The following is a 24,128-nucleotide window of genomic DNA, read 5'->3' as shown; positions in this document are numbered from 1 at the left end:
TAGCTAAGCAGGGTCCACCCTGGTTGCATATGAATGGGAGACTAGAAGTGTGAGCACTGCAAGATATTCCCCTCAGGGGATGGAGCTGCTCTGGGAAGAGCCTCTAGGCTCCAAGTTCCTTCCCCGGCAACTCCAAGATAGGGCTGAGAGAGATTCCTGCCAGCAACCTTGGAGAAGCTGCTATCAGTCTGTGAAGACAATACTGAGCTAGATGGACCTGTGGTCTGACTCAGTATATGGCAGCTTCCTATGTTCCTATGGGCAGGAGTGGCAATGGACAACGGAACCAGCAGTAGATTCACACGCCAACTATATACTTTTTTAAACCTCCCATTCCAAGGATGGGAACAATGCACAGCGAGCCCTGTTCTTATTTTGTGTCTGGCTGCACCTTTGACAGCATTAACTCATGTTGCATAAACTCTTTTTAGTGCCATACTTATATGGAGATTGCACCAAATGGGCAACTAAAATCAATTAGCTGTTTGTTTTACAACCTAGTTCACTCAAAAGCCAGAGAGTACCGCAATTAATGTGACATGGAATACTGATCCAAATTCCTTTGGCTACAAAGCAACACTAACTTCATTACCAATTCTCCCCACAGAACACAGGCTAGATTTATATCAAGTAATGTGAAGAATATGGATTATTTTATTTTATAAGACACTGGATACTAGTTAGTCATTCCTACAATCTTTTTAAAAATTAAATAACCAATAGCTATTTAGATATCAACTTCATTACAGAAAGCAACAAAATGTTCAACAAACGCAGTTCTTGCTAAAACACACAGAAACCGCTGAAGTTCTTCTGTTGCACTTGTGTTCCATAATTCATCTCTTCATGGATAAAAAAAGGACAAGAGTTTGCATTAGTCATCAGTAAATCTAGAGTAGCTGCTTTCTGTTCTGCTTCGTTAATTATAGGATCAGCTTTCAATAAATCTCTAATAACAAGCTGTATGTGATCATCAGTGCAGTGGAAATCCTCCTATTACTTGTAGCTAGAACTACAGTGCTTTATCTTGTCTCTGGGTATAGAATCTCTTACTAGCAAAAACAGAATGACATCCTATTGAAAAGCAGGCTTTGGTTTCTGGAGGCAAAGGTCACTCTTTGGTTGGGCATATAGCAAATGGTCTATTAAGCAGTCTGAACCAGAATGCTGTTAACCTTTAAACAAAAAGAAAGAAAGAAAAAGTAGGATTCTTATCCTTTCCCAATGCATATGGGAGTGGGGAAAACCAAACACATATATGTATAACATACCATCAAACTTCTCTGGAACGACACAGGTGTCATCATAAAACTGTCTTGGTCCCTTTTCATACATACAGCCTGTAATAGTAGGAGAGAGAAAAAGGCATATTTACTAATGGATTGGGAAAAGAGGAATACCAACAGAAATATACATGTTAAGATGGAGGGTCAGGCCCCACACATCATCATCACCACCACCACATTTATATCCCGCTCTTCCTCCAAGGAGCCCAAAGCGGTGTGCTACATACTTGAGTTTCTCTTTCACAACAACCCTGTAAAGTAGGTTAGGCTGAGAGAGAAGTGACTGACCCAGAGTCACCCAGCTAGTTTCATGGCTGAATGGGAATTTGAACTCGGGTCTCCCTGGTCCTAGTCCAGCACTCTAACCACTACACCACGCTGGCTCCACATATGTTGGATTGGCCACTTTGTTCCAGACTGGAGTGCTAGTTACTAATGAAAAGGACAAGAGCAGCACAAAATATCAACCTTCACTGTAAGGAAACCCAACAAAACAAAAGGGCTTAAATGAAACCCTTAATGCATCAACTGAACTTTGAGTTGCTTCTCTCATGTAGGGTTGCTAGAAAAGGCTCTAGTGCACACACACAAAACGAGTGGGACACCACAGTGTAACTGCTTTCGGGCTCACACACTTTGGCTGCATCCTGAAGTATACTGGTGGCCTGGAGCAAATAAGAATTCCCACAGAGCTGCTTACCATGCTTGTGCAGCAAGTGAGCCTTTGCCATCTTGTGGGGGTGACGAACTCCCTTCTAGCTGGAGAGGTGGGTGGGGATCAGCCCAGCAGTTAGGTAGTGACCCCACCACCCACCACCAGCTGTCTTGCTGCCAAGTTGTTTGGCTGCCTTGTGGGCAAGGTTCTCAGGCACTTTAGCCACACAGGGACAAACCAGAAAGACTGCACCCTTTCCAGTTCTGCAGAGGAAGAGGGAGGCAGGTGAAGCCCCTGGCTGTCACAGGGCTATAACATCCTGTATGCTTTGGTCAAGTGGCAACCAAGTACACCTCCTGCTCCAAACTAGGGAACAAACTAGAGATCCCTTGGCTGTTGCAGCCGAGGTGTGCTGAAATTCCTTGGTTGAGTGGCAGCTGAACAAGCCTGCTCTTCATCTCCCTTTCCTCCTTTGAAACTCAGCCATTGTTCAGCTGAGCCCAGTAGCAACAAACAGACAGGGCTTTGTGTTGCCCTTTACTTTGGAGCAGGGAAGGAGGGTGGAGAGTGCTGCTCAACCGTGGTGACGCTCAGGTGGGAAAGGGCAAGCAAAAACAATTTTGGCTTGGCAATGAAGGCCAACCAAGAATTGTGGATCGCTGCAAATCACCAAGAGTGGATTTGTACATTCTCTACAATCCGTTTGCCTTCTGCGTGGTACTCCTCATCACAGAAAGATGCCGCCAAGGAAAGACTATAATGGGGTGATCCTCACGATCGGCAAGAACAAGTGGGAGGGGAAGCTTACCTTCTCCGCAGACGATTGAGGGATTGGTGGTGGAAGCATGCTCCACACTCCCACACAAGCAGTCCTGCTCTGTGAAGCATGGAGCAGGGTGGAGGGATTCAGGGCTGGAACTTGTTCCAGCCTCTGTGAATCCCAAAATGCAACACACAACACGTGTGTTGCATTGGGAGATTCTCCCAAGAGACGGGTGTGCTAGGCAGCTGTTTCTGTGTCTGCTGGGGCTAAACATAGCCCCAGCGAACACATGAGCCATTAGCCCAAGGTAAGGGAGCACTCACACCCTTAACCTCAGCTAACAGCTAGGGTAAACAGCATGGCTAGGCAGCGCTGCCCCGCTGGGATTGGGCATGATCCCAGCAGTTCTCATGTGCAGCCTAACCCAGGCTGGGCATCTCTCGCCTGGGTTAGGCTGAGTGTAAGAACAGCCTCAATGTGTTTCCTCTTCGAAAGAAGTCTGGCTTAGAAGACTAGCCCTTTGCCACACTTTCACCTTAAGGCATGGGGGTAATTACCAATCATGCACTGTGAAGATACTTGGAAGTGTATGTAACTATAATGTGTATGTCTGTCTTTAAAAAACCACTGCCACCCAGCTCTGGAATTCCTCCCTGAGCTTGTACGTGCCTATTCTTTTCACATAAGTGAAAGTTACATTTTCATACAACAAATATTCATATACCACTTTTCAACAAAAGGTTCCAAAGCGGTTTACATAGAGAAATAATAAATAAATAAGATGGATCCCTGTCCCCAAAGGGCTCACAATCTAAAAAGAAAAATGATAGATACCAGAAACAGTCACTGGAGGTGCTGTGCTGGGGATGGGTAGGGCTGCGATTAGCATGATTCCTGAAAATGTTTTGAACAGATGTTCATGAGGTTATGACATGAAGCACACAAGGGATATGAAGAACAGAAAGACTATGCAGGTACCTATGCCTACATTTTCCTGCAGTTTTTGTTTTTCTGAAGGATGATCATAACAGGCTTCTGAAGCCTAGTACAGGTTAAGACACTAAAATAATGTGATCTGCTCATTTATACTACATTTTACTATACCTACCACACCCCGAAGGAGGAGTTCAAGAAATGAGAAAAGGTTACATACAGAGATCATCCACATGATCAACAACTATGTTTTACCTGGGTTTGGGAGCTGTGTGTGCTCCCATTTTTTGGTTGTGTGGAAGCAAGGCAGGAGGAAAAGCTGGGTAGCAATCACCATAACTTCTACCCAGGTTTTCCCTCTTACCTTGCTTCCACACAACTGAAAATTGGGCACGCACACAGCCCAAACCCGGGTAGAACACAGTTGTTGATTATGTGAATGACCTCATAATATCACTAGACTTGTTTTAAATGTAATGAGAGGAGTCAGAGTTTCAAAAGGAGTCCCATAGTTCTCTTTATATTATGTAAAGTACTCAAATCCTGCTTTTAGACAGAGAGAGACAGCACAAGCATATGCACACTTAACTTCTGTTCTGTTTTGGTGAGCCAGGAAGCCTTCTTGCCTCATGTAAATGGAATGGCAGCTAGGCACTTCTGGAAAAAGAAGACAAAAGAAGACAGTCAGATTGTCTGTGAGTGGAAACTGCACAGGTTAACAAGGCAGGGTGCAGACATAACAGCAACAGTTAGGACAAAAGGAAAGGAGAACCTATCAACCCTTAGCTAGGATTTCAGAATGCAATGTCCAAAAGGGGATGGGAAGAAAAAGGGAACCATAATGTAAGGAATTTACTTTGGCCCAGCATAGATCATTGAACAAAACCAATGTTTATACTGATAAAGTTGGAGCAATGTAACTAGAATACATAAGACAGCTTTCAAAAAGATTTGATACACATCCATTACAAAGTAGAATAATCACTGGGAATGTTAGGATAAGACCATTTTGAATTCTTATACAAACACAGTGCACTCTGCTTTTATTGCACATGTTTAATGTGTAGTTAAAGTAAAGCCCACAGGCTAGGTCCAAACTGCCAAGGCTTTCCTCCTTATTCTCTACAGCCTCATGCTGCCACACGTCTGATAATTTAACTGCAGGCTGGTCAGTCTGGAAAAGGGGGGGGGGGAGATATGGAGAATCTTGGGTCAGAGGATACCATACTTGCCAACATGTCCCTATTTTTGCATTCAAGTGAATGGAAAAATAGGGACATGTTGGCAGGTATGGGATACCATGCCTAGGCCTGAAGCTGCCTACAGCTGTGTTAACAAAAGGTCATTTAATTCAGCATATAAAGGAGACAGCACAAATTGTAGCTCTGAGCCAAATCCTAAACACACTTATGTGGAAGAAAAGCCTACTGAAACCAACATAATTTTCATGTTAGGGCTACAGCTTAGAAATTCAGCCCCTCACATAGAAGCCAGGCACTCCCATTGCTGGCCATGAAAGGGGAAGCTGGCCCATTCACTCAAGGAGTTCCCTCTAGAATGAGAGGCCAATACACCCACTGTAAGGTGCTAAGAAAGGGGAGTTTCAAGCCAGGACTCCCAGGGGCCAAACTCAGATCCTTATCATTTGTATCACCAACACTCTGCAACAACCACAAGCTCAGCAGACTGAGGCCTGAGCTTTCGAGGGAGTGCACCGCCCTCTCCGCCGCCGGCCCACCAGTTTCGCTCGCTCGCCTGCCCACCAGCCGCCTTCTTCTGCCCGGCGGGCTGGGTCATCTTTCCTTTTGGCCAGCAGGCCAGAGAGAGAGGCTGCACCGCCCTCTCCGCCGCCGTAATTTTCTCACCCGCCCTCTGCTTTCTCTTCTTGGCGGCAGCAGCAGCGGTGGCCATTCGCCCCCATTCTTTCCCCACTGGCCAGCCCGTACCCGTGGCTCTCTGGCAGCTGCTCGCGAACTCTTGTGAGAGCTGCCATGTATGGGATTAGCCACGAGTATGACTTAGAGAAATATATATAAAGAAGTTTCTACACAATTTATGTTGTATGTATTATATTTAAAATATAGAAGAACTGGTTTATATTAGGTGGTTTAAAAACAAAATCAATCATATAGAACAGAAATCGAATGAATGAATGAATGAATGAATCAATCAATCAATCAGTCCGTCAGTCATCTGCTTATGGCCCCGTTCACTGCTGCCTCTGTAACGCTACAAAGAATGTCCACCCTTCCTTGCATGTGTCCCAAAACAACAACCCCATTCTCCTGCAATCTAAACCATCTCTCAAATCCTGAACCCCCACAGTCAGTACCTCCTCCTTATTCAGATTCAGTTTGTTATCCCCCATCCAGACCATTACTGCTTCCAGGCAGACATTTAGGGAAGTTATTTCCTGATTTATACTTATTTCAAATTCTTTAAAAAATAAGTATATATTTCAATATATCAACATCTATTTTATATTAAACTGGTTTAGAAAACTATTCATTTTGTAAAATCTCACACTCTTACTGCAGGTTTTAACTTTTACACACAAAAACCTACCTACAAATATATAAAGACATTTTGTTCCCTTTGTTTTCCTAGCATCTCTCCCAATTGCTAATACAGATATTAATGTACAAAAAGCATATACACAGTTGTTGCGTATTCTAGTATTTTAAAGCTACCTGTTTGATAGTTTGAAAATGCCACCACAATCTATTCTTCAATTAACCACTGAAGAATTCAACCCAAAAAATGAGGATAGGAGGACCAAACATAATTTGTCCAGTGTTGTGTGCAAGCCCCTTTTCCAAAATGCAATCCTGAATTTCACTGTTCACTGACTAGTGATGAGTGTCAAGGACTTGGAAGGAGAAGAAAATGAGATTTTTCACTGAATTCACTAAGCAAATGCAGCCACTGATAGTAGTAAAAGTTTATCTAGCCATAGTCTCATCTCACAAATCTTTATTATTCTTTTTCACTTTGAAATATTTCCACCATCTTGGACCTTCAGTATTTCACGTTTGTTTTTTTGTTTTTGAGTCATTGAAAGAAAAGAAAGAAGTCACAGGAAACAGATGTGATGTACTTATACAAATCTACGATGTGGTCACATTCAGAATACTATATACAGTTCTGGTTGTTGCATCTCCAAAAGAATATTGTAGAGCCTGGAAAGTACCAAAGAGAGCAACCAAAATGATCAAGGGCTGGAACACTTTCCTTGTGAAGAAAGGTTAAAATGTCTGTGGCTTTTTAGTCTGGAAGAAAGGTGATAGGGGGAGGCATGATTAAGGCTTATAAATTTATGCATGGTGTGGAAGAAGTGGATAGAAAGAAGTTTTTCTCCTTCTCTCACAGTGCTAGAACCAGGGATCATCCAATTAAATTGATTGGCAGGAGATTTAACATAGACAAAAGGAAGAACTTCTTCACACAGCACATAATTAATCTATGGAATTCGCTGCCACGAGACATGGTGATAGCCACTAGCTTGGATAGCCTTCAAAAGGGGATTAAACAAATTCATGGAGGACAAGTCTCAATAATTACTCATCTTGGTGGCTATATGCTAACTCCAGACAGTATAGGAATTTTGTAATCAGTATTTTCCTGAAGGGGTAGAATTAATCAGAAAATGGGGCACAATAAGTCCTATATTACACATGCCTGGCCTGTGATGATATGCTCACAACAACTGTGAAGAGCTAGCTATTCCAGAGACATTTGTACCTTTTGACAACCTTGGAAGCATCTCTTGCATTCTAATATCAATTACAATTCACATCACAAGTGTGTGTTTTTTTTAAAGTTGCATTTAGCAACATTAACTACATCTTAAATGTATGATTAAGCAGTCCACAGAGGACTGGAGGGGAAAATACAGCCGAGAATACTTTATTCCTCACAAAGTACCTAAAGTCTTATTATTCTAAAGTGCTATTGGTTAATTTATGACTATCAGAATGGGTCAAACTCTAATCAAATTGTAGAAACATTTCCAAAGTGATTATTCAATCAAATGACTAACATGGTTAATTAGGAGCCATAAACATTGCTCTGAAGTTCATCAAAGTAATGACTTGCCCAGAAAAATTACTGCCAATTAAATTGCCTGCTGCTTTCATTTCTACCTTATCTAATAAAAAGACCAACCAATGAAATTTAACATTGCAATTTTAGATTGTGCTGCATGCTTGACTAAGACTCTGAAGTATTTTCAATAGCTAACAGGGGTTAGGTTTTAGAGAGGCAGATGACGATCAGCAACTGTGTATTTTCCTCTAGGCACGCATATGCCTTCAAGATGGAATAAAGTGGTTAGGGCAATACAGTTGCATCACCTTTTAGATATTTGGTTTTGTTTACTGTATATTTTTACCCTGCACAATTAAGCGGTTCATGTTGCAACATTTTGCAATGATCTGCTGTACATCAGGCCTACCACTGGCTTAAGATCCATCAGGGATGAGTTTACATGAAAAATAATGAGAGCAATAAATACAGAAAGGATGAATCTGGGTCCCACAAATAGCAACAGTATTCAGCCTGCAAAACAAGTTGCCGTTTTGAATCATATGCTTCAACTGTGAAAAAGATGGAGCATTTTCATTTAAAATAGATCTCCCTAACATACTTGAAAGAACACATTCTATTCAGGAAGTGGGCCTTCTGTGAGCATGGTCCTGAGGGGAGTTTCTACACAAGGAGTAACCTAGTGCAGGGTTTCTTAACCTTGGGTCCCCAGATGTTGTTGGACTACAACTCCCAGAATCTCCAGCCACAAAGGCCATGTCTGGGGATTCTGGGAGTTGTAGTCCAACAACATCTGGGGACCCAAAGGTAAGAAACCCTGACCTAGTGGACAATGTGGAGGGAGATGAAAATGGAAAGGAATAATGTGACCAACCACCCCCACCCTCCAACATAAGTTTTGCTTGTGTACTCCTGACAAGTTTACCCCTTGATGATGACAAACTATGAGGAAGAAATGTTAAAATGAGTGTACAACTTTGAGTCTGCTGCTTTGGTTTATAAAGCAAGTTGTTTAACAAGAAAATACAGGTGTGCCCAACAACATTCACAGAGAAGATCCCTTCTGAGCAATTGTTTCAAAAGGAAAAGGAGGCCTCAGCCCCTCTTTGACTCTGAAGCAGTTGAGAGACTTTTGGGGTCAGAGAGGGTGCCAAAACTTCTAAGAAAAAAATAAGCCCATCCTGGAGGAAAGAAAGTGTTCAATCTCCCTTCAGTCCCACTGGAAGAAGACAGCATGAATTTTGTTTCAAAACTCTACTGTCCTGGGAGCCCAATTTCACCCTTCCCTTTCAGCCAGTTTTTACTCTTGGAGGTGGCTGTGGGTAGGCAGCAGAGGTGTAATTTAGGGCCAGAATTAATTCCCTTTCTCTTCCCCTCTGCTTGGTCAGAGTCAATGCTTGCCTTCTCTTGCCAAGGAGATTCCATGATGCAAGAAGCAAAACAACTTGACTGCAGTAAACATTTGGAAGTCTGAAGGATAAGTGGAAGGGTCTTGCCAAAATGGAGATACCAGTCCTCTCCCTCCTGCCATTTAGTGTCTAGAGTATTCCCACTCCAGGGATCTATTTTACTTATAGGAAGGGTGATCTTTACAGCTGTAGGTGTGGGTACATAGGAACATGGGAGGCTGCCGTATACCAAGGCAGATCATTGGTCCATCTAGCTCAGTCTTGTCTACACTGACTGTCAGCACTCTCCAAAGTTTCAGGCAGAAGTCTCTCTCAGCCGTACCTGAAAATGCCAAGGATTGAACCTGGGGCCTTCTGTATGTAAAGCAGATGCTCTGCCACTGCGCTATGGCCCCATTCTACAGCCCTGAGCAGCTGGACGGGAGGAGGAGGAGAAGGAGGAGACGACTTATTTAGGAAGAAGACTTAGAAGCATCTGTTCGTTGTATTGCATTACTTTACCTTAACTGCAAATCATTAAGACTAGATGCAAAAGTTATACAGAATGACACATACAGCTTCTGTTAGACAGAGATGAACCAGCCCATAAATCAGAACCTTCCAGTCCATAAACTGCAAGTGCAGAAACCAGTTTTGTGTTTAGGGTAGGGATGTGCACGAGCCATTCGTGCCGCTGCCAGGAGAGTGGAGAGTAGTGCCCTTAAAAAGCAGGTAAGGAGCGACTTACCTGCTTGTCCCCGCCCCGCGGCTTTTCCGGTGCCAGCGCCCACTCTTCAAAAGACACTGTGCGGAGGCGGCAGGGGACAGAGCCACAGCCATGCACAGCCTTTTGAAGAGCGTGTGCTACGGCCGGAAAAGCGCCGGGGCAGAGACAAGCAGATAAAGAGCTTCTTACCTGCTTTTCAAGGGAACAGCTCCCCGCCCCACTGAGCCATTTCAAATGCCAGTGCCCAAGCCGGTTCAGTGATTCCAAGAGTAGGTGCCAAACCAGCTTGTGCACATCCCTAGTTTAGGGAGGCACATGTCAACCACAACCTTGGAGAAAGCAGGCAGATTCCAGCAACAAGTAAAAAAATGAGATTTTTTTGGAACTGATTGTCACTATCTTCTAAGGCTATACGAAATGCCTCTTACCTCCAAGTATCAGAACACAAGAACTGCAAGGCTGGGTCAGATCCATTCTAGAGCACAACTTTTTTCGTAGAGGAGTTCAGACAGAAACTTCAGGGAGATTTGCCAGAATGGCAATATCGACTCCCTATTAATTCTCAGCCCTGGACAAGAGGGGTGGCGCGACATAGGAAGCAGTTTTTCCTATGTCTTGTTTTAAGAAAGATTAGCTTAAACGTGGTTTGTTATATTCTAATGCTCACAATTATGATAGAGCAGTTTGGTTTCACATTATGTAACTGTGCCCGATGTGTTTTTAAAAAGAACAATGTAATTTAGGCCAGTGACAGGTTACATAAGAACAGCCCTGCTGGATCAGGCCCAAGACCTATCTAGTCCAGCATGCTGTTTCACACAGTGGCCCACCAGATGCCTCTGAGAAGCCCACAGGCAAGAGGTGAGGGCATGCCCTCTCTTCCTGCTATTGCTCCCCTGCAACTGTTATTTAGTGATTATATTGTGCAGGTAGACAATTTGGAGAAAGCCAATTTTAGGATGGGGAGAATAACCACAATTAGTGAAAACAGATTAGATTATCTTTAGAGCAACTTAAAATGTAAGCCAATGAGTATGATACAGATATCTAGAAAAGAGCAGAAAGATAATTTTTATTTGTGATTTTTAAAAAATAAAAAAGCTGAATATAAATCAAACATATCCAGTTCCTCCCTTAACCAACCAATGTATTCCATTAACTCTGTATAGTCTGTCCTCTATATAGTTAACTTTATATAGTCATCTTGATCCTGAGATTTGTGTTTGTTCAAAAGCATGCATCCACTTCCCTCATGACCAGGTTCTGCTCCTTTTGTTTTAATTGAGAACCCCAATCTGCATGCACAAGAATCCACACAAACACCACATCCTACCACTGAAGAAACAAACAAACAAATTATAAATACTTGTGTGCTGAATATTTTCATTATTTAAATGCATGTGTGTGTGTTCCCCAAGACACCTGATGACATATTGGTCTATCTAGTACTTATATAGAACATTTAGAGTGTTCAGAGTGTGTGTGTGTGTGTGTGTGTGTGTGTGTGTGTGTGTGTGTGTGTGTGTGTGTGTGAAAGCAACCTTTTACAATGACCTTGTAATGTAGGCCAGTATTATTTTTGTACTGAAGACTGTTGGGGGCGGGGCGGGGCGGGGTGGGGCTGAGGCCGCATTCACATAGAATGCAAAACTGTAGGTTGACAAAACTGCCGTTTCAATTTCAAATCGTAAATCGCATCACAGACGTTCGTCCAACTGCAGTCAGGCAATCTCCGGTTTCAGGAGAGGGACACCCCTCCCAATCTCAGCAAGCTCCGTGGCACTTGCATCGCCAGACTATGGGCAAGTGTCAGAATGTCACCAGAGCGGCAGCCACTGGCCACGATCTTAAAGGAGGCATGCTGAGCACGATCATGACTTTTTGGAACGGCCCGCCTGCTGCATGGAAAGGGCTTTTAAATTCCTTTAAATGTCATGCCATGATGCAAACCCTCCTTCTGACAGAGATAGCACCACCAACCTCTTAAGAGCCCCACAACAAAACTGCCCCATACAAGCACAATTTCTGGGGGAGGTCATGGGGGGGGGACACTATTTCCCTTTTACTCAGGAAAGGGAGGGGAACATGATGAAGCTATTCCCACGATCAGTAGAAAGTAGGCTAAGGGAACCTAGCCAGCTTTCTACTAATCATCGGAACCACCAGGCTCATGGGCTCGCCTAATTCCCCCTTTCCTTAAATGAGGTCAATGGAGCAAGTGCTCCATTAACCTCATTTTTTTGCTTGTGTGCTGCCATAGCAACACATGAGTAGACCCCCGGCTGGGAGGCTGCAGCCAACCTCCCAGCCTCGGGGGGGGGTCTCTCCAGAATGTCCCACACACTCTTGCAGGGCATCCTGGAACTTCTGCGGGACAGGTGGCCCCCCGATCCCCGCAGCCTCCACCGGCTCCGTGATGGAGCCAGCAGTTGTGTGGGTGGCCGATCCGGCTGCCGAGGGCTTGGTGGCTGCTCATCTGCAGTGAGAGCAGGATAGACCAGTGGCTGGCTATCTCCCCACAGACCTGCCAGAAGCTCTTTTCACTAATTGTGAGAAGAGCCTCGGTGACTTTCTAGGAAGGGATACGTATATGAGGGAGAGCAAAGGATCCTGAGGGGTTCTGTCCTGCCATGATCTAGGGTGTTCTTGCAAGGGCTCACCCCAGTAAAGCAGGCCATGCAGACCAAACCACACTTCTGCTCCCCTGACAGCTTGCTGCCAGCTGACTTGTACTCTCATGAGAGGACCAGTCTACTGGGCATGACCATAGGGTAGAACACACTAAGTCTTCTCAACAACATGCTCATGAGTTGAGTCGAGCCAGCAAAGGGCCCCCCGCTTGCATGGGGCCCCCATTCTCTCTGGTAAGTGATAGAAATTTTGCACTGCAACCCCCTTCTCCCTTGGGAAGCTTTGCACATTATTACCAATTCTGCCTGACACTCCTGCCCCCTCATGAGGAATCTCCCCTCTCAGTACTGGCAATGCTGCTCCTGCTCCTAGCCCTTCTCATGAGTAAGTCTAGGGGCCACACAGGTATCCCCAAGGAGAAGGGGCTGAGCCTCCCTTCTCCAACTTAATTGTGGGGAGAAACAGAAATTGGCTGTTGAAGAATTCCTGGTTGTGATTGCCTTTCAAACTTGACCCCTGCTGTCCCTGCCCTAACATATATCGCTGTCATAGCACTGTAATGGGGTGCCCTGCTTATGTTGCCACCTGCAGTGTTTGTGCTTGTGAACATACATCATTATCACTTCAATCTCGGGGAGCAAAGCACTTAGTGCCCATCTTGTCATCCTTTCCCCTTTCCCTCCTGCTTGCCAGGAGAGGGGAAGCAAGGGACAGAGTGGGAAGAGGGCATGCCCTTGCGTGACTTTGCCACTTGATGGACTGACAAGCTTAGGATAGGACATGGAAGTGTCCCTGTCACCGAGAAACTGCTTTCTAGATTGGAGACAGAAGGGGCGGGGCAAGTGCTCCGAGAGGCGGCCAGCAAGAAACACCACTTGCATGGAGTGGGTGCGATCCCGGGTGTATCTGAGCCACCGTCTCTATGATCGCGGTTCCAAAAACTACACAGAACTGCGGTTATGGCACCATCCACATACGGAAGTAACATTTTGGCGGCCAAACCTCTGGTTTCAGTGGCAAACCTTAGTGCAAACCAAAGGATCAAACTGGAGTTTGGTGAGACAAATCGCAGGTCACTTTTCACTCGAAACTGTAGTTGCATGCATTTGGATGTAACAGAGTTCCAACCTCTGTCCTGTTTAACTCCCATTTCATGTTATGTCCAAATTCAGCCAATGAGAGACAATGGACCGGGTCTCATGATCAGTGAGACCCGGTTCCTAGCGGTGAGTGGGAGGAGCGGGCTAAGCCCGCTCTCCCCGCTCATGAGCAGGCAGGGAGCCCTGGGCGGCCGGATCGGCCACCCACACGATGGCCGGCTCCGAGGCTGAGCCGGCGGGGGCTGGGGAGCTCGGGGGCCACGCGGCCCACAGAAGCCCCAGTATGCCCTGCGCGAGCGCGCAGGGCATACTGGGGAGACTGCTTCTAAGCCTCCCGGCCGGGGGTCTACTCACAAGTAGCCACGCCGCAGAGCCGCGCCACAGCTACTCACAAGCAGATAGCCCGGGTTTGCGGAGCGCTTGCTCCGCAAACCCGGGCTAAGGGGCGGCTACAGGAGCGGATTAGCCGCTCCAGAACCACCGGGCTTGGCTGCGAGCCCGGTGGTTCTGACAATCACAAAAATCGGGCTAGGATTTTCCTAGCCCGATTTTTGTGATCGTAAGAATAGCCCCAGTGGCTTTACTAAGGCCCCTTAGCAAATTTGTTGCTAAGATACTATTTGCACACTTTTCTACTTGCACACCAGTTTGCACTTAGCTATTTGCTATACTAGTTTTATGGCACAGAAGCTTGTGCGAATGGTGGTACACCATGATTGCACTGGAATTCGGATAACCATAAATAATTGCTGGATAAATGTAATTGTTGGCCTACAGCATTTTATTTTTTAAAATACATTCTAATACCCAAGTATTGTGAGCACTCCACTCCTTGTGTATATTCCAAATACTGTGGCAGGGACATCAGGATCACATTAAAAGGAGGATGCAAAAAAAGAGTCTCTGTTAAATTAAATTAAATTAAAAATTAAAATTAATTCAGAGTAACAGGAACGCTGCATTATGACAGATGCCAATAAATACAAAAGCCAGGCTTCTTCGAAAGAGAACTTAATCCCTACCTCTCATCTGGCAACAAACTGCAAATTGTAATCTAATTTGGCTAAAGCAATTCCAAAAGAAACCAAAACACACACAAAATAAAAACCACAGTTTTCCTCCCTGAAATACACCAGATTGCTTTCTATAGTGAACTGCTGGTTTACTCTGGCATCATCCTGACATCCGGTTTTCAGAAAACACATTAGGCAACAGCAGCTTCCTTCAACAAAAGGTTAGTTTTTCTGTTGTTGACAGCTGAACCAAAATGGGGAGGGAGGGAAGGAGAGAGAGAGACCCCCCGTATTTCATGTAACTTCTTCTCCGAACTGGTGGCTCTCTGTTTTTAACCTCTTTACATATTATATGTGTTTTTGTCATTTGGGACAAACTTTTAAACAGCTTGCAGCTTAACTTCTTTATAAGGAAAAAAAAAATACAAGGAGGTTTCTCTTTTCCCCCTTTGCAAGCTTTGGCTGCAAACACACATCTGCGCCACACTCTTTAGCCTCTTCCTCCATCCCGTCCTTTACTTGTAAAAACTTAAGTTCTACAAACACTGCCTGGCTGAAGTGACATATTTGAATGGAATTCAGACCAACCAGTTCCTGTTTATGTTTCTGATTGGAGAATGCAGCCTTCTCATTCACCATACATTAGAAACACACCAAGGCCATAACTGGTGTCAAGTTACATGCAGAGGCGGCCAGTGAGCATTAATCATTGCTTCTAGTCAACGGGAAAAAGCAGCAGCTGATGGAACACTACACCCTTCAGCTCTGTATAAATGGACATTCCAATGTGTGTGTTCTCCCCGCCAACCCCCTTTTCCCTTTCAGCATCCATTTTATGAATGAAACTCCAGGCTGCACGCAGCTCATTCATATAAAAGCTTTGCTTACTGGGCTCAGCCTCTAGGGATCAGTCAGTCTTGGGTAAGGCTGATGTGATTGGTTTAAGACAAGCTTCAGCCTTCCATTACTGATTTAAAATGCAGCCGGTGTCCATTTGACCTGCGTTAATGCACAAAGAGTAAATCCAGACTGTATTCTCAATTCTCAAATCAAATCATTAGCCAGGGCCACTTACTGTAACTGTAGATTCAAGGGATATTTATCCGTTTCTTTGAAGAAGAAAAATAATAAAGCAGGTGGGGGGGGGTTTCAGACAAAACTTATGGCTATTGCCTATTAGAAATGATACAGCATTCTCTACAGAAGGGCAATAGATTTTATGGGTGCAGTTATACCTTTAAAAAAATCTTGTAACAATAACTTTTCAGCTGAGAGAACTTAGGGTGGGGGCAGAGGAAGGAGATAATTACCCAGAAAGACACTGTCAAAGTGAAATAACCTGCTTCAAACTCCACAATGCTCTCATTATACCACACACAATTCCCGTGACAACTAATTCTTATTTGTTAATGCAGCAATGAGTAAAGCTTGCTGTCCATACATTTTGCTTCTTAAAGCTGCCAGAATAAGCCTCAATAAAGATGTTTGGTGTGAGATTAATGTCCATGGATAGAAGACTACAGCCTCAAGGTAACACACTATTTATATCCCACTCTTCCTCCAAGGAGCTCAGGTGGTGTGCATTGTTATTTTTATACTCACAACCACCCTGTGAGGTAAGTCATGGTGAAAAATAAATAATTGACCCAATGTTGCACTTTGAGCTTCATAAGGATTCAAATTCAAGTCTATATTTCTCTCAGATTCATTTCTTCTGATGTTCTGAGAAAGTGTGATCACCAGGGGCGTAACTATAATAGGGTAAGGGGAGACAGTTGTCTGGGGGCCCACTGCCTTGGCCCCCACCCCTGAGGCAAGTCACATGACTGGCTCCCCCAGCTGCACACCCACCCGGGCTTCCTTGTATTCATCCTCCGAAACTGATGTGAGTGTTAAGACCTGGAGCTACCAGAACAGCATGTCTTTCTCTAGTACCATTAAATGACTTGCATCATCCACAATTTACAAAACATAGGGTGTGTGTGTGTGTGTGTATAGCTTTTTGTTATCATTAATCAGCCTCATTTACTATTTCTTTACTTCATGAGCTGAGCTTCAGTGAAGGGAGGCCCATTTTAAAATCTTGTCTCTGGGCCCACTCCAACCTTGTGGGCCCACTCCGCCCCTGGTGATCACTGTTCTCAAAGCATGAGGCAAACCTTATGAAGGTGCAGGCAATTTTTCCTTACATTTATATATCATCTTTCATCTGTAGCAGAATTCAAGGTGTTCATGAATATGGGAGTCACCCATGCAGACCCAGGCCTTCTTAACTTCCGCAAGGTTACAGTATCACACACCAAGTTTGTTTACATGACCAAAAGCCAGAGGGTGGGGGGACTAGAAGGAAGGCAGGATCCTATCTTCCTGCTCCCAGAACCTGTTCACGGCTCTGCCACTCGTACACCCACAGGAATGGCATAAATGATCTCTACAGGTGAGATTGGGGGTGGGGGGGGAGACCAAGCTGGGTCCTACAGTATCCCACCATGCACCACACAAGCGGAGGAGAGGCAGCCTCCAGTAGAGCAACATTGCTCCTCTCCCTGACCTCACAAGCCTCAAAAATTTGTAGCAAGCATGGCCGCTGGTTGCCCAAGGCACTTTCCAGACTAGCTGCTCAACAGCAGCAAGATGCCTCGGTTCAGGCAAGTTGCATTCAAAAATGTAAACAGCAGGGGAAGCAGTCTCACAGAAACTAACAACCTGAAGAAACAGCAAGTTTTTAATGCCAAATATATAACTTCCTAGCTCTGTATCGCAGCAATTAAATTCAAAACAAGGCATTGGAAATGTGAACGGCACCCTGCTGTCCACATAGGCCTGCGGTGTCACAACGCAGGAAGCGTGGAAGCACACTTCCAAGATATGACGTGACCCCCATTGCAGGGTCTAATCTGGAAAGCACCCAGGAGCCATTTAAAAGCAGCAGCTGCACAGACAATCAGAACAAGAGGAAGGGGGGGGCTCTGTTTTGCTCCTACTTCACTTTTAGCCTGGATAACGGATCTGGGCTACCCAGGCTTGAAGCTGCTGGGTTGAGAGGACTCCCAATGGCCCAGATGATGAGAGATTCCTGGATTAACCCTCTTCTTCCCAGGAATCTCTGGTCATGAGAACAACCTTACTATCTGGCTATATTCTGGGACCTTGTGCAGGAATCCTCATAACAGACAAACTCCCTACACAAATTCCTCCCTACATTACGAACTGATTGAGCAGCTTGGATCCCTTGTGCAAGGGCGTTTTTGTATCAAAAATGTTTAGCAATATAGGAGATTTAGCCTTTTCAGTGTCAAGCAAGCCAGAATTAATTTGCTCTGTTTGTTCATACAGCATAGGATCCTGCTTTGTGCTGAAGCAATGAAACCTGACCCACAGGCTCAAGTTGTCCCAAAGGCTCAAAAGGACAATATGAAGAAACTGAGTTCTCACATGCACACAAATGAAGACTTTTTGTTTGGATTTAGGAGCAATTACAAAGCAAAATGATGAGACTTAACACAGACAACTATACAGAAGCTGTGGATAGCAAAATGTAGTGGCCTGTTTCAAGATACTCTGAGGGTAAAAGGGCAACAGCAATCAAAACTAAAGCAAACTTTTTGCAACATGGATATAAACTCCTCTGCACTGAGGACAGTCACTGCTGCTATTTACAGTAAGCAGTTACCACTGCTTATCAACCTAAACTAAATGTCAACACAACAACAGTACAAATGGGAAACTGGAGAATCCCTAAGAAATGGAGTACAGCAGAGACAGATTTATGGGAGGTGCAGAAGATAACTAGAAGGGATTTGTACGGGAATAACCTTGTCCCTAATATTAAACATGCCAATCAAAGGGAAAAGAAATTCAGCTTCATAGTACGACATACTTTTCATTAAGTATTCTTTTATAGAGATTAGAGAATATAAAGAAAAACGCATTAATAAAAGAAACTCATCTATTAAAACTTTGGAACATGTGAGAAAGGACCATAGGAAGAGACTACATAGAGATACAAGCTAGGAGACTATCATTACTTAGCTCTTACTTCAGCCTCTCCAAAGTTGCTACTCCAAGTTTACCTCCACCTGTGGGCAGAGGTCTGGGGGAGTTAGCAGTTCCTCTGCATATTCTCCCAGTAGAGACTGCTGAAGTTGTGAGCTCCCTGGGGCATGCAATGGGCTGAAGTCTAGAAAGGTACTCATGACAGCAAGGGGATCAAGTCTGGAAAGGTAGGGTCACATCACTGGATCATTTTTGACACTTTCTCAAGGGAAAACATTACCAGTACTTCAAGCATGGCTAAAGTCACCATTGCTGAGGCACGATAAAATAAAATAAAATAAAATAAAAATAAGCCCACCAGTGCCACCCAAAATAATTCCTCTGAAGAAGGAGAGTCAAAGTTTGGCAGGTTAATTGCAAGGCTTTTATGCTTTTATAAAGCTGTCAATCTGTAAGCATCTTGATAACAAAGCAGTGATTAGCAGAGCCCAGAGTAGATTTATCAGGAATAATTCCTACAGACTAATCTTATCTCATTCGTTGATTGGCTTAGTGGCTTATGGAAATGCCGTGGACATAATTTATCTCAATTTCAACAAAGCATTTGACAAAGTAATCCATAATATTTTGCTTAACAAGTTGTGAATCCCATCAGGTGAATTCACAACTGCTTGAAAAACCATACTCAAAAGGGTTGGCTCATCAATGACTCTATGTAAACTACCACAAGCTTTTATTCTGGGTCTGACATTCTTCAAAATCTGTACAAGTTGAATGGATGAAGGGAGCCCTTGTCAAATATACAGATGACCCAAAACTGGAAGGGATAGCCAACACCTCAGAAGAATGGCAGAGTGGGCTGAAACTAGCAAAATGAAATTTACAGACAAAAGCAAACGTATGTACTTTGGCAAATTTTACACATGCACCCCCCCACACAAAAAAAAGATGACCAACAATAAAGAGTAGGACAATTTTTACATGAACATTTCAGCTCCTGACTTCATCAGTAATGGATGAATGTTTTTAAAACCCAAACCTACGGCTCACAAGGTGACAGTTAAAAATGCTGTTTTAGCTGAATTCCAAGGCAGGTGACAGAGGGGGAAAATGGACAGATGTTGTATATGGATTTTGAGTATTAGCTTCCAAATTAGATCCATTAGGTATGAGGAACCTGAGCCTATATACACAAAAATTTTCTCATTTGTTTGTCCAGCATCTCACAGAATGTTGCTCAATAGGAAGTATTTCCATATCAGTGAGATTATGGTTGCCCAAGCTGAAATGTCTGGCCACAGGTTGTTCTAATTTCTTTGTTAAAATGGTGGATTTGTGGTTCCTGAAACGTGTCTTCAGGTCTATGGATTTATTGCCTACATATTGCATTTGCCAGGTGAGGCAATGTCTGATGTGATAGACACTCTTGGTAACAGTACTGCTAAAAGGTGATGGTATCCTTTAGAAAACTACAAGTAATGCAATGGTTGGATTGACAACAGTGTGATCCAGCATTGCTGATCAGTGTTTTTAGGACAGCTCTCACTAATAGCCTGCATAGATTATGTGGTTGATGGAAAGCGATACATGGAGGCTTGCTGATAGCTTTTTTCAGTTGCTTCTCAACTTTACGCACGCATGTGCACACACACACAGAGAAAGAGAGCACACAATTAAATGCACAGATAGAATAGACAAGGGTAGGCAATGTGCAGCTCTCCAGAGGTTGCTGAACTATAACTCCCAGCACTCCCAACAAGTTATTACACCTGGGGAGAGTTGAAGTTCAGTGACATCTGGAGAACCACAGGCTAGCTACCCTTGAAATAGGGGATTCCTGGCTCTTGGCAGTGCCACCTGTAAAAAAAGATCTCAGGATTACAATTGATCATAAGGTGGCACGAGTCAGGAGTACGATGCAGGTGCAAAATAAATAAATAAATAAACACACACACACACACACACACACACACACACACACACACACAAATGCTGATATGACTGTAGGCTGCATTAACACAACTACAGAGCAGAACTATGGAAGATAATCTGAACTGAGCCCCTCTCAATCTCTGCCTCTTTCAGTCTCTCTCTCTCTTTTAAAATATCAAAGATAAATAAATATCAAAGAGTACCCAGAATGTTGGGGGCAATATGCTAAATCATTGTAAACCGCTTAGAGAGCTCCGGCTATAGAGAGGTATATAAATGTAAGTGCTATTGCTATAAAAATTTAAGAAAGGGGCTTAGAATATCGCTTGAAGGGACCATGTTCCCACAGTTCTCCTGTGGCAGTATTGAAAGTGTGTCATTCCCAAGCCATTTGGGGCTTTGTAGATCAGTATGCCACTGGGTTCCCCACAGCTGAGCACGGTGGCTGCTCTAATGAGATCAGTCGCCATGCTCATGCCCCAGGGCACCCTGGGATGCGGGAGGGAGAAGTCCTCCCGCTCCCAGCTACTCCCCCCGCTGCACCACTGCTTGTGTGGGCATGTGGTGTGGCAGAGGGGAGGCTGGTGGTGGCTGCTCATCTGCTAGGAAAGACAGGCGTGCTACTGCTTTCCCACAGCCCGCCTGCCCTCTCCAGCAAGGTCATGTAAAAAGACCTCAGTCTATCATCTGGATCTCAATTTGTGGTATTTATCAGGACTGTGTCTTAACTCCACTTGAGAAGACTATATAGCCTCTTCTTGCAGCTTTGGATTTAGTAGCAATCATTCATTTTTTTCATAACCTCAGAGCTGGACCACTGTAATGCAGTATATTTGGGGGGCTTACTTTATTTTATTTTATTTATTTATTTGATTTCTATACCTCCCTTCCAAAAATGGCTCAGGGCGGTTTAAACAGAGAAAAAATAAATAAATAAGATGGCTCCCTGTTCCCAAAGGGCTGGAGGGATGCTGTGCTGGGGCTGGATAGGGCCAGTTGCTCTCCCCCTGCTAAATAAAGAGAATCACCACGTTAAAAAGGAGCCTCTTTGCCAAGTTAGCAGTTGAGGATTCTTCAGGCACTTCAGCAGGAACAAAACATGTAGCTTGTCTCTTTGGGGGAGAGATTCACCAGTAGTGCATTACACCTGTGTCCAGCATCTTTATCAACTCCCTGTTGCCTTCCATACTCTATGAGGATACTGCGCCAGGCACTTCACATGCACAGCATAGCCCAGTCTGGGCTGCCCTAGTCTAGGTTAGGGTGTGTGCGTGTGTGTGTGTGTGTGTACCCTCAATGGATCCACAAGTATGTTTTAACCATGGGGACACTGAACTCTATCAAGAGACAGGAAACACTCTGTTCACCCTGCACTCTAAGAACAAAAATTCACCAATTGTCATTCGTTCATTCTTGTCTATATTCATCTTTAGTGTAGTCATTTACATCCAGTCTCCCACCATGACACAAGATACCATTAACAGAGAACACACAAGTTTAAACAGAAACCAGTGTGGTGGAGATGCACAACACATTCATTTTTTTTTATTTTACGTATTACACCAGAACTGCAAAAATTAAAGAAAAAGAAATGCACCAATCCAACAATTCTACTCTCTGTACCTATTTGTAACTTCTAAGCCACCTTAAGCAAGCTAAGCTACTTAATAGCCAATTTGGGTATTTTAAAAGTAATAATAATACTGGAGAACTGCATCAAATTAAAATTTTATTTATTTATTGTTGCATTTATATACCGCCTTTCATTAAAAACAATCCTAAGGCGGTTTAAAATGAGAGGCCTAGCTGTATGCCACCCACATACTAATATCCAGTAACACTATATATTTGTATGCCTCACCCAGCATTCTCATGTATGCATGGAAAAGGTTGGAATCTTGCAGATCCTACAGAAAAGATTCCAGGGGAAGACAGCTGCTCATCACAAACCTTTGAGATCTTTGTAAAAATGAACTGAACAATTCAAGACAAGTCCAACTAACTTGCTAGATATCACAGTCAGGACCATTACCTCACGATCAACAGGCCTAAACATCACAACAGGCTACAAGTTGCCCATCTGTTCTCTAAGCAGAGATAAAACTGATCAAAGTGAAAAGTTCGGTCCCAAAGCCTTATTCAAATTAAAATCCCAAGTGACAGAGGACTAGAAAACTAGCAGTATGGCTGTATCCAGGTGTGCCTGGAACAGCTGCACAACCACTCAACAAATGGTTATTCAAGATGGCTGACTGGAGATATGTTCTGTTACTAACTGAAGGGACACATGGTATTGATAGTTGTCAAAAAGAAAAAAAGTAAACATAAGCAAAGCAATATCTTAGATGTACCAAATTCAGTTGCTAATAAAAACATGCACGTTATTGAATTACCTAGAACTCCTTGTTGCAAAGAATTTTGTGTAACTTAAAAGCCAATATATTCCTCCTCCAATTGAAATTAGCCAAATCAAAGACCCTGCCTTATTTTATATTTCTTAATTTCCGCACAGTATGGCTCCTAGGATGGGTGGAAAACTAAAGCAGCTTCTACTCTGTTGACATTTTTCTTTTTTTCTATGTTCCATTATCTCAACATTCTGCAATAGAAATTGCATACCTGCAATTACAATTACAACTAATTGATCTGCCATTTCCGATGTCATAATTAATGTCATGTTTTAATAGAGTTATAATCATTCCATAATAATGGTTTTCATTCACCAGATTTCCAAAATGGGTAAGAATACAGTGCTCAAAAGCAATCAGCAGTTATGAGGCTCTTTCAAAATATCCCAGAAGGAACATCTTAGTATAATGTTCTTGAAAGACAGATTTTTTTCATTTTTATCTGGACAGCAAAGTAATATTATGCAAGCTATTTTTCAGTGTGACTTATCCCCAAACATCCATAGGCATAATAAAATCAATTTATTTTGATGACTCAGTTGCAAATAAATAGCCCTGTAAAAGATGTAATGTAACATACTCTTAGCAAGGATGAGGGAAATGATGGTTGCTAGTGGAGAGATGGCAACAGACCATAGCTGTTGATTGCAACTTATGTTGTGTACATATGTCAATTTAAATGCAGTGACTCTGAAGCCAATACAAGTACTGTGAGGCCACAAATCCATTTTTCATGGCTACCCCTACACTGTCAGTTCATTTTTAGAACTAATTCTTCATCACCGCTACCGAAAGATCAACTCCTAACGTTTCTAGAAATTGGTAGAAATAAGGGGCCAATCAGGAACAAACTTCTTAGAGTGAGAAATATCCAAGTTTTTATGAAGACAAAAAAATGGAAAGGCACAATCCTTCCCAGGATGTGCATAGAGGGACCACAATAGGTCCCAATGGAGCCCTGCCTTGCTGTCCCAGGTGTGCACACACCATACCAGGAAGTGCACCAACTGACTATTCAAGATAATAGCAGGTATACTGCAGTAAATTGCAGATCTTCCATGCACATGGGACTGATATCATGCCAGGAGACATGAAAGAGTGGCCAGTGAGGGCACTTCTGGGAGAGGTGGAGCAGCGAGAGGCACCTTTAAGTACAAATTAATAGCTGCTTATCTCCATTCCGGTTGCAGCTGAAAACTACTCTGAGCAGCACCACGCTGCCCAGCACTCCCTGTGGCAGTGGATCGGCTCC

The 24,128-nt window shown here is 43.6% G+C and overlaps 1 protein-coding gene across 7 annotated transcripts in view; it reads right to left on the bottom strand.

The window, feature by feature from the left end:
• Positions 1-24,128, bottom strand: part of ETV1 (ETS variant transcription factor 1) — a 110,319-nt gene that overhangs the window by 12,690 nt on the left and 73,501 nt on the right. For 6 of the 7 annotated variants that reach the window (XM_053264746.1, XM_053264747.1, XM_053264748.1 and 3 more), the window contains 2 exons: positions 4,228-4,294; positions 1,272-1,342 (listed from right to left, as the gene is read on the bottom strand). In XM_053264746.1, coding sequence (XP_053120721.1) covers positions 1,272-1,342; positions 4,228-4,294 — 138 coding nt within the window. Of the gene's footprint in view, positions 1-1,271; positions 1,343-4,227; positions 4,295-16,729; positions 16,811-24,128 lie in introns of those variants that run through there. The other variant, XM_053264753.1, reaches the window with a different exon arrangement.

This window comes from Hemicordylus capensis, chromosome 6 (assembly GCF_027244095.1).
Source record: "Hemicordylus capensis ecotype Gifberg chromosome 6, rHemCap1.1.pri, whole genome shotgun sequence".
Lineage (NCBI taxonomy): Eukaryota > Metazoa > Chordata > Lepidosauria > Squamata > Cordylidae > Hemicordylus > Hemicordylus capensis.
The sequence above is the reverse complement of the archived record's forward strand: the minus strand, read 5'-3'. Positions and strand labels throughout refer to the sequence as shown.